Source organism: Aotus nancymaae, unplaced genomic scaffold, assembly GCF_030222135.1.
Source record: "Aotus nancymaae isolate 86718 unplaced genomic scaffold, 86718_ANA_hifiasm-v0.15.2.pri h1tg000019l, whole genome shotgun sequence".
In the NCBI taxonomy this organism is placed as follows: Eukaryota; Metazoa; Chordata; class Mammalia; order Primates; family Aotidae; genus Aotus; species Aotus nancymaae.
Genome location: NW_026988431.1, coordinates 27,946,330 through 27,957,945, shown reverse-complemented (window position 1 = coordinate 27,957,945; position 11,616 = coordinate 27,946,330). Strand labels below are relative to the sequence as shown.

The 11,616-nt window shown below is 40.5% G+C and overlaps 1 protein-coding gene across 6 annotated transcripts in view; it reads left to right on the top strand.

Moving 5' to 3' along the window:
• The first annotated feature begins 267 nt into the window (after nucleotides 1–267).
• Nucleotides 268–11,616, top strand: part of ACAD11 (acyl-CoA dehydrogenase family member 11) — a 103,289-nt gene continuing 91,940 nt past the window's right edge. For 3 of the 6 annotated variants that reach the window (XR_010343452.1, XM_064378697.1, XM_012451225.3), the window contains exon 1: nucleotides 268–829. Coding sequence is in view for 4 of the 6 variants with exons in the window: in XM_064378697.1 (XP_064234767.1) it covers nucleotides 681–829 (149 nt within the window). In the remaining 2 variants the exon portion in view is untranslated. Of the gene's footprint in view, nucleotides 900–11,616 lie in introns of all 6 variants that reach the window. The other 3 variants (XM_012451226.3, XM_012451227.3, XM_012451228.2) reach the window with 3 other exon arrangements.

Sequence of the window (11,616 nt, the reverse complement as noted above, 5' to 3'; positions counted from 1 at the left end):
GCTGCCTTCCTAACCCAGAGCCCTGGGGAAGTGCCCCCAGCGCCTCACAAACAGACACGTCTCCGCCACTCCTACGGGTCTTCCTCGGAGACGCTTCCGGTGCGTCGCAGACATCGCTCCCCCTCAGCAAAAACCTGGCTCTTTCGACTTCCTTCCTCGCTGGGTCGGCTTAAACCCGGCCGCAGCAGGACCGGGGTGATAAGTGTCCAGAGCAGGCGGCCTGCGATGTTGCCTTTCTAACTGGGTGTCTAGGAGAAACAAGGATCTCTTATTCTTGGGCTCGAAGTCCTGACGGGCCTTTTTCTGAACTGGACCCTGCAGGTCTTCCGCCTGCTGATGCATTACATTTCGGGGTGGAAGAGGCTTCTGCGTTGTTCCTTGCCCGTAACGATGACCATGGCTTTGCTTTCTTTACAATTGAGGGCTCCAACTCTGACACTGACTGGAGAATTGAAATCCGAACACACATTGGGCTCTTCTGGCACTTGGCTAGAGCTAAAACGTCCAGATTCAGCGGGCCGGGGTTGCTCAGCAACGGCGCGTAGCATGTGTGTGGTTGGCTGAAGCCAGACCCCGCCCCGGCCTCGGCCCAAGCTCTGAGGTGGCGCTGCCCCAACCCTGAAGGACCTTGGCACTCGAGACCTGTGGATTCCGCGTTGCTGTGGCCTGCGGGGGCGATCATGAAGCTAGGTGCCACTGACAAGACCGATTTGGTCGAAGTGCTGCCACAGCACAAGTTCGACCGCAAGTCCCTGGAGGCCTACCTAAACCAGCACTTGCCTGGCTTTGGGGCCGAACGTGAGGCTACGCTGACCATTGCTCAGTACAGGTATCGACGCCAGGCTTTGCCTACAGCAGAAACAAATCTGTGCTTCGCGTTTTCCTTTCTTTGGCCCTAGGTGGGTTACTAAATTTCTCTTATCCCGATTGCTTTTCCTACCGTCAGTGGACTCACCCTGCAGGCCTGAGCTGCTGTTGCCGGCCTCCCTGAATTCCATGCTGTGGGGTCTTCCCAATTGGAGGGCAGTAATGGAAGCTCAATAACGTTCACCATTCCACTGTCCAAGGGAATCTTTGTTCAAGGATGGATTTATGTCCCTTGAGGATTCTCTAAGGCAATTAAGGCTAGAAACTCTGAGAAATAGATGCCTTCTCTGACCTTTTGTGATATAACCCTTAGATCTTTTTCTGAGAAGCTGGTGTAATTCCGTTTGATTGGCGGTATTCCGGGAGGCTGAGTTAATGACACCAGAAGGAGGATCCGAATTCGAGTACTACTAACTCTTCCACTTAGGAGGTCACAGCACCACTTTGGGCCTCAGGTTTTTTGAAGTGAGGTAATGGAACTGGGTGAGAGGATCCTGAGTACCGTTCCCTACCGGGAATCTGGCTTTAATCTGATGTTTTCTAATACACAATACATTCTTAAAACTTTATTATAAAAATAGCATTGTTTCTAATACAGGGCTATAGAAAGAGTCTTATCATTTAGAAAACTAAATCTGTCACTTGCTATCTGGGAGTTTAAATATGTTATATAAACTCTCTGAGAACTAGTTTCCTAAATTGTAATACCTGACTGTACTGATTAGTCTTATTAATGAAATGAAGTAAGTAATATAGGTGAAAGGGCATGAAAATTGCAATAACACAGTATAGTAGTGGCATTTTATCACTGGCATTTATATTCTTTTACTACTGATTTTGGTGAAAGTGAAAATAGTAGTAAAGGAGATGGATCCGGGAACATTTTACGGTATAGAATTAAAACGTCCCATGTCCCGATAGATATTGGATGATGAAGGAAAAGGTGGAATAAAGAATAGCTGAGATTTCTGGGCTAGAAACCTCGTGCTATAACAAACTAAAACAGATCAAAGTTCAAATTCCAACTATTCTGTTTACTGTGGAATTTGGACATGTTACCCTTTGAGCATCTAGTCCTGCTCTGGCAAAAAGGAGATAGTAACATTCATATTCTAGGGTTGTTGAAGAAGTACATAACTGGAATATACTTAATTCTGAACCAAGCTGAATGTTAAACCATAATTGTGTTCAATAAATGAAATTATGGTATAAAAATTGCTTCCAGAAATATTGTATAAGCTTGGTTAAATAAATATGTATAGCACTTTGGATCCCACAGGGAACACACATTCATTTCTAGGACACATGAAAAAGTTTATAAAAATTGGAAAACACATAGGCCATGAAGGAAGTCTCAGAAACTCAAAAGAATCAATCTTTGTATTTTGAAAATGTGCTTTCTGGCCAAGTGTGGTGGCTCACACGTGTAATCCCAGCACTTTGGGAGGCTAAGGTGGCTGGATCACTTGAGGTCAGGAGTTCGAGACCAGCCTGGCCAACATGGTGAAAACCCATCTCTACTAAAGATACAAAAATTAGCTGGGCATGGTGGCGCACGCTGGTAATCCCAGCTACTTGGGAGGCTGAGGCAGGAGAATCCCTTGAACTGGGAGAGGGACATTGCAGTGAGCCGAGATTGCGCCACCACATTCCAGCCTGGGCAACAGAGTGAGACTCCATCTCAAAAAAAAAAGAAAAAAAAAAAACAATTTTTTTTTTAATGCCAAAAGTTTAACAGAAAACAGCTAGCATGTGTTTAGAAATTAATTGATTCATGGATTAAAGATCCAATAATCTACACAGACAGTAAAAGGCTATCAAAGTTCAGTGTACAGAAATCAACTGCATTTCTCTACTTTAGCAACAATTAAAATGTCATTTCAAAAACCAACAAGAGCATCAAAACAAATTACCTAAACAAAAGATGTCAAGACCTTTGTAAAGAAATGGTAAAACTTTTATTAGGACCTTAAAAAGAAATTTAGAAATTAAGAGATGCTATGTTATTGGATAGAAATATTCAATATTGCAAACATTTTTCTTCTTATCGATCTATTGATGCAAAGCAATGGCAATAAAAATCCTAATTTTTTTCTCTAATTTGAAAAAGTGCTCCTAAATTTTGTGTGTAAAAGTGAAGGATTAAAGATAGCAGAAACATTTCTAAAGAACCCTAAGGTGGGAAATTTGAATTAAGATGGCATGATATTAGCACAGAGGTAGACAAACAAACCAATGAAACAGAATGGAGAGTTCACAGAAAGACCCACATATTTATAAAAGTTTGATATGCGACGGTATTGGCATTGAGAGTCAGTGGGGGGAATAAAGAACTTTTTGTGAAGTTATACTGGAAGAATTGTTATCTGTATGAAGAAATAGAAATTAGAATCTTTATCTCATACAGTTTCAGGTAGATAAAAGAATTGAATGTTAAAGGCAAAACTATAAATGTTTGGAAGACATGTAAGTTAGTTTTATGACTTTAGAGAAGAAAATGTTTTAAAGACAAAAGCAGAAACCACAAAGGAAATGATTGATAAATTTTCATTAAAAGACTACTTAAAGTGAAAAGACAAAATAAAATATTTTCAGTATATATAATGGTTAAAATATTAACGTTCAGCATATAAATAACTATAATAGCTCACCTGAAAAATGGGCAAAAGCTTGAAGATGCTCAACTTCATTACACTGTAGTAATAAGAGAAAGGCAAATTTAAAAAAACACAATAAGAAACCATTTAACACATCCAGATTGACTTCTTTTTAAAAAATCTGGCAATAGGCTGGTCTCAGTGGCTCATGACTATAATCCCAGAACTTTGGGAGGCCGAGGCAGGTGGATCACCTGAGGTCAAGAGTTCGAGACCAGCCTGGACAACATAGTGAAACCTCATCTCTACTAAAAATACAAAATTAACCGGGTGTGGTGGTAGGCACCTGTTATGCAGCTACTCAAGAGGCAGAGGCAGGAAAGTCACTTGAACCCCGGAGGCGGAGGCTGCAGTGATCCAACATTGCGCCCCTGCACTCCAGCCTGAGTGAGACAGAGCAAGACTCTGTCTCAACAAAAACAACAACAAAAAACTGACAATATGAAGCATTGGTCAGGATATGGGGCAACAGGGACTCATATAGATGTGTGAATCAGTATATACCATTGAAACATAACTCAACATTATAAAGACGATGTTGGAGGCCGGGCATGGTGACTTACGCCTGTAATCCCAACACTTTTGGAGGCCGAGGCAGTGGATCATGAGGTCAGGAGTTCAAGACCAGCCTGGCCAACATAGTGAAACCCTGTCTCTACTAAAAATACAAAAATTAGCTGGACATAGTGGCACGTGCCTGTTGTTCCAGCTACTGGGGAGGCTGAGGCAGGAGAATTGCTTGAACCGGGGAGGCAGAGGTTGCAGTGAGCTGAGATTGTGCCACTGCACTCCAGTGTGGGCAACAGAGCAAGACTCCATCTCAAAAAAAGAAGAAGTTGGAAAGATACACATGCCCTATGACCTAGCAGTTCTACTCACAGATGTATACTCCTGAGACTTTTTCTTGTACTACAGTGTAAGGGGACAATCTACAAAGATGTTAATTGCACTGTTTGTAATAGCAAAAATCCAGGACACAACACAATGTTTGTAGATATAGAATGGATGAATAAATTGCAGTATATTCACATAATGGAGTACCATACAACAGTGAAAATGATTCAGCTACAGCTATACATAACACAGAATAAAAAACACGGAGAAATGAACAGTATATTGTATACAGAGATGAACTTCAAGGGAATTATAAATATAAAATTCAGAATAGTTTACTCAAGGGGAGGGACATATAGGGTTTCAAAGACAGTAATTTTCTCAGGGTAGTGAAAATGGTGTTTGTGGCACTACTATTCCTCATGCCTTACCAATTTTGTAAATACTCTTTTTATGTGCAACATTTACTTTTAAAATTTGCGAAAATTAAATCTTACTGGAAAGATATTTAGAATTAATCGATAATGAAAGCATTATTATATAGCTTGATACAACAAAACTTGTGATTTGTAGCTGAGTGCCTAATATGTATCTGGCACTGTCTCAACCACTGAGGATATAACAAAAAATCTTGTCTCCCTGGAACTTCCATCCTATTTGTAGAAGACAGACAGGAAAATCAATTTCTGAACTTTACAATGTAGAAGTTGATATGTAACATGGAGGAAAAGAGAATAGGGAGTGTTTGGGTGCGGGACAGGAAGGCTTCCTTGAGAACACGGCATTCAGCAAAGACTTGAAGAGGGGTGAAGATGTGAACCATGTAAATATCCAGGAGAAGAGTGTTCCAGACAGAGGGGACTGCTAATGCAAAGGCCCTGAAAGGGGTATGTGCCTGGTGTGTTGAGGAAACACAGCCCAAATGCCTGAAGTAGTGTAAGCAAGGGCAACAGGGACCCTGTCAGGCAATAAAGAGACTGGCTTTTACTTAGAATTGAGATGGGGAGAGATTTAAAACAGACTTGAGCAGAGGAGGGAAGTGATATTTAAAAAAAAAAAAAAAACAAAAAAAAAAACAGAATCTCTGCTTCTTGTGTTGAGAGTTGACTGAAGGGGCCAAGGGCAGAAGCAAGGACACCAATGTATTACAGTGTTCCGGCAGGGAGATACTAGTGGCAGTGACCAGAGTGGTCATGAAGAATAGGTGAGAAGTGGTCATAGTGTATGTATAAGTCACACGCTGCATAATGATGTTTTGGTCAATGATGGACTGCATGTATGGCAGTGGGCCCATTAGATTACAGTACTGTGTTTTTACTGTACCTTTTCTGAGTTTAAATATGTTTAGATACACAAGTGCTTATTGTGTTATAATTAATTGCCTGCAGTATTCAGTACAGTCACATACTGCACAGGTTTGTAGCCTAGGAGCAGCAGGCTGTACCATAGAGCCCAGATGTGTCCTGTCGGGTTCAAGTCAGCCTACTTATGCTAACTCCAACCAGCTGAGAGGCTTCACAAGCCCGTTAAATGCTTAGGAATTCATGGTTTCTTATAGTGGCTTCAACACAACAATCATGTAACTCTATCCAACACACGCAGGCAGTAATAGAGAGAGGGGAACCACAGCAAGTAGCTTGGGAGACCAGCACACTGACTGAGAAAATCACATTTGGTTTTCCTCAGAATGCCCACTGACACTGGTGGTGGGTACCTGCTCTTTTCCCAGCAGGGCTTACCGCAGCCAAAGGAAAGAAGTCCTCAGAGTTATCATGGGCAGAGATTCTGCAGGCATCTCAGCCATGATTGGTTTCTCTGAGTCTTTTACGGCTCTCCACAGAAGTGTCCATGGCCATTATCTTCAGCTGACTTTTGGTTTCACTTTGGGCTTTACTTTCTTGTCTGGTGTCAGCGGTGCCTGTCCACAGCAGGTGATTAATCACCTCAGTCCACTATACATATGCTTACTATTCTGAGGGATCAGTGATTTTACTGTAAGCTAAGTCACCTGTCATAAGTGACTCCATTTTGAGACATTTAGGATTATAAAACATTATTATGTATCAGGTTGTACCATCTAGGTTTGCATAAGTACACTCTATGATGTTTACACAATGACAAAATCACCTAACAACATATTTCCCCGAACATATCCCTGTTATTAAGCAATGCATGGTTGTATTTTGAAGGATTTACTAACTGATTAGATGTGGATTAGGAAAGGAAGAGATGAAGATTACTTCATTTCTGCCTTTGTAACAGAAAACATGGGGTTATTAGGTGAAGCAGGAAATCAGAGACTTGGAGAGACCGATGGGGAAGCAGGAGGATTTTATTTAACGTGATCATGGGCTCAGTGGAATTGCTTCCTAAGACTGAGCGAGGTACCAAGAAACTGAGAGTCTTTTAAGCACCTTTGGGTTACAGGATGATGAAGCAGGAAGTAAATTTACAGAACCAAGAACAAAGAACAGTTAATCAACCTGTAACATAACTTGTGATGTTACATTTGGAAATAGCATCTTGAGAAACACAGTGTATATTCTTCAGTTGTTACCTGCCTGTGACCTTGCAGCTGGGCAGCGGGAACTTTTAGATGTCTGGGAACTTGCTAAGAATGTTAGGTAAGGTAGATTTTACAGGGAGTTAGTTAATTTTAGACAGAGCTGGGGGTTCAGATTTATATTGCATTGAACACAACGCAGTTAATTGGCTTTATTGTACAGCAATTGTAAATTATTAATTTCCCTCTTCATAGGAACTGAAATACAGATGACTGTAGAAAAGCAGATTTGAGGAGGAATTTGAGGAACTCAGTTTTGGAGTGTTAAGTTTCAAGATGTCTTTTAGATATCCAAGTAGATATGTATAGTAAGCAGTTGGATATGTCTTGAGGTCAGGGCAGAGATCTGGATGAGATATATAAATTTGGGAATCATCAACAAAAAGAAGATATTTAAAGACATGAGATCAAAGGTCTTACTTAGAAAATAGTCCACATAAACAGGAGGTTTCAAGACTGAGTCCACGGCACCCCAATATTAAGAAGTTGGCAAATTAAGAGAAACCTACAAAGGAGTCTGAGAAGAAGTAGCCAAAGAGGTGGGGGAAAACCATGGTTTGTATTAGTGATCTTGAAAAATTAGTATTAATGAAAAGAAGGGAATGAAAGCTTGCTTGAAATGGGTTTAAGAGGATAGGAAGAGGACATGTAAACAACTCTTGAGGAGTGTTTCTACAAAAGGAAATCGAAATGTTTTAAGTAGAGGGGGAAGTGAGGTCAAGAGAAGGCTTTTTTTTTTTTTTTTTTTAAATAACAGCATGTTTGTATGCTAATGACACTAATCTAAAAGAAAGAAAATTTTGTAAAGGAGAGAGGGCTGGAAAGAAGTCCTTAAGAAGGCAGGAATCTAATATGCAAGAGAAGGGATTGCCCTTAGATAGAAATGTGCACATCCTTCTCCAGACTCTGGAGGGAAGACAGAATATATGGGTATTGATGATTGTATGCAGTAGATACAGTAGTGTAAGCTTGTGGAAGTTCTCATCTGATTCCTCCTATTTGCTCCATGAAATCAGAAACTAGGTAATTAATTAGCTGAGAATGTAGATGGAGAAGAAAGTGTTTGAGATTTGAGGAGAGAGAATTATGGAACTGCCATCCAAGAGAATGGGAGAATGAATGAGCTATGATTGCCAGATGCAGTTCACTTTTAGGTTTGCTGTCATGAATTTGAAGCAAGACTAGATATTTCAGTAGATATTATTAATGTTTTGTCCAGATCCCCTTGGATTTCCTTTTAGTGTCGCTGTACATGTCCTGCCTTTGTTGGTTTTTGCTTCCAATAAACGGCATCTGTGGCTCTTTTTCGGCAAACTGCCCGTGGACTACTGGAGTACCCTTTGCCCTTACTGTTGTAGTACCTAAAATGGACCTTAACCAATAGTGATTCAGGAGTTTGAAATCTTTATTATTCTTGGTTCAGAAACATATTTGAAACTCTGACATAGCAGAGTACCCCCATTACCTTTACCCCCAACCCACACACTGGTGAGATCAGGCTGAAGCTACCCTCTAAGGGACTTTGTCTTAGATCACACCCTTGCTTGGCTTTCTCCCCTTCCGTGACCTGCTTCCCCATATTTCTTATTAGTTCTTTAAACATTTCCTCAATAAGTCACTTGTATACAATTTTTTCCCCATGATCTGTTTTTTTGATAACCTAACCTAAAACAATGATTATAACTATATGTGTCTTTCTTCAGCTATGGCCAGTTATATTAGTGTAAGCAAAAAAAAAAAAAAAAAATGTGGATTTAATCAGGATGGGAGTTTTGCCAAGCAAACACCATGATGTGAGAAAAGGGCAAGTGAAGTGTACTGAAGGTGTATTCAAAGTAGTGGTTATATAATTTACTATCAAATTTAAGCTAGTTAAGGAAGGATATATTAGTCTGTTCTCATGTTGCTTATAAAGACATACCTGAGACTGAGTAATTTATAAAAGAAAGAGGTTTAAAGGACTCACAGTTCCACATGGCTGGCAAAGGCTTGCAATCATGACAAAAGACGAAGGAAGAGCAAAGGGATGTCTTATATGGTGTCAGGCAAGCGAGCATGTGTGCAGGGGAACTCCCCTTTATAAAACCATCAGGTCTCATGAGACTTATTCACCATCATGAGAACAGCACAGGAAAGACCTTCCCCATTATTCAATTACTTCCTACCAGGTCTCTCCCATGATACGTGGGAATTGGGAATTATGGGAGCTACAGTTCAAGATAAGATTTGGGTGGGGACATAGCCAAACCATATCATTCCACCCCTGGCCCCTCCCAAATCTCATGTCCTCTCATTTTAAAATGAATCATGTCTTCTGACAGTCCCCCAAAGTCTTAATTCATTTCAGCATTAACTCCAAAGTCCACAGTCCAAAGTCTCATCTGAGACAAGGCAAGTCCCTTTTGCCTATGAGCCTGTAAAATCAGAAGCAAGTTAGTTATTTCCTAGATACAATGGGGATATAGACATTGGAAAAATACACCTGTTCCAAAGCAAAGAAATTGTCCAAAACAAAAGGGGCTACAGGCCCCATGCAGTCCAAAATCCGATGGGACAGTCATTAAACCTTAAAGTTCCAAAATTATCTCCTTTGACTCCATATCTCACATCCAGGTCACACTGATGCAAGAGGTGCACTCCCACAGTCTTGGGTAAAGGACATGGTCCAGGGATATGAGGTATAGGGCAGGATGATCAATGGATAGTAGGTTTAGGATTGATTGAAGGATTGTTGGAATTGAGGTACTAGCAGGAGTAAGTGGAAAGGTAGGTCAGAGGTAGAAATGTTTATAAACTAGGATTATTCAGTGCTTTTACTGTTGATATTGCTAAAGCATAGGGCATAACTCTTAGAATTAGTGGCTTATATAGTGTTAAGGAAAATATCACTGGAGGAGAAAAATTCAAGGAACTGATGGGCCTGAATGTTAAAAGGGACATCTGTGTAGATTTTGAAATCAGTAATTAAGACAGTAGTGTTAATGAGAGTAATAGTGAATTATGCCAAAATCCTTAAGAAATTAGGAGAAACGATCTGAGAGTTAGTAGGTGACTGCAAGAAAAAGCAGTAGAGGGAGGCAGGGTCTCATGATATGAGATTCAAGGCTGAGGGAAGAGTTTACACAGGAGGGAGAGCAAAGAGTCTGGAGGTGGCAGTGAGTTTCAGGAAGGATACAGACTCCATCCAGGCTTACTAGAAAACTGAGGTGGGAAAGACATCTACCACTTAAGAAGCCTACAAAGGAAACAGGATCCTCATGGAATATTCAGGTTTTAGTTAGAGCAAGGAGGCGAAGAGTCTATCCAGAGAAGATATTGAAGCTGTATGGGATTGTGAAAGACTACGAGTTCCAGGGGCACAGCGGAAGGATATCAGGAGTTGACGGGGTGGAGAAGACATGGGAGAAAATAGGGAACATGCAGAGCCTTATAGTAATTATAATGCAGTAGACAAGTATAAACAGGAATTTGGGACTTCTGGTATTGATGATATAAAGAGGGTTAAAGAACACAATGAAACCAGTTTCAGGGGTCTCAAGGCAGCAGTGCTGTCAGTGATAGGAAATGGGAAGTGGTAGGTATGTATTGGGGCTGGAGAGGGACAATCTTACACTAAGTTGAGTAATGTGGACTCACTGTTTTTCTTTTTTTTAATGTCAGTTTTAAAAGGCTTTGTCCTCTATCATGAATTGCACTTTCTACCTATTATCATGTGTATAAAATACAACTGTATTCCCTGACCCTGTGTATATTCAGGTATTCAAAATGTCTATTAATATATGAAATAGCATCTCAAATATGATTTTTAAAAACTGCCACTAAACTGACTTCCTACAAATCAGAATCCTTCAGATTTCATGTTCATGTTCAAACTTCATGTTGAGTTTTGGTTGGCTTAGTCAGTTTCTGTAGTCATGGTTCCAGAATATGTACCTCTAAGGATGAGCAACCACTTCTAGGGAAGTCCCCAGCAAAGCACCTAGCATGGTGCTAGCTCTGGTACTCTGTGATAATGGCAGGGTTTGGACCCTCTCCAGCTCTTTTGGCTGATGTTAAATTCTTCCTTCTCAGTAATGAGATTCTTGACCAGTTATTTGATGACTCCATTGCACTTGTCAAGAGTCTTCTGTTTGACTTCACCTTTGATTCTGCTTTGCCATCTCTCATTTTCTACTGTGGCCTATTGAATACATAGGATCTGACCACTTCTTATGCAAAAATGTCTCTCTGTTTCTCATCTACCAGCTTTGTACTTTTATGCTTCTTGCACCATATGCTCAATGTTTCTATGTGCAAATACTGGGTCATAGGTCTTTTAATCTTCTTTTTTCCTCATCTCTTATCAACAGCAAACACTTTTGAGATGCTGTTGGCATCAATACAAAAAGTTATGTAAATCTGTGGAAATCCTGTGAGTTCAAATTTGCCAGGCTGGTTGTTATCCTTCATCATTGCTTACTCAATTTCGTAAACCTTAATGAGCAAACCAAACTGGTTGTCAGAGTAGATAGCTGGTGAAGGTCTGAGTCTGCTTAGTATGAGTGGTTGTATTAAACACACTTGATCAGATTAGTAATTATTTTACCAGTGGCTTCAATACCAAAGGCAAAGGAGTAAAATTAAAAAGCAGCGAATCCTGAATATTTTCAAATCTCTGGACAAGGGAGGAAATGGCTTCCTAGATAGCCACAAAGA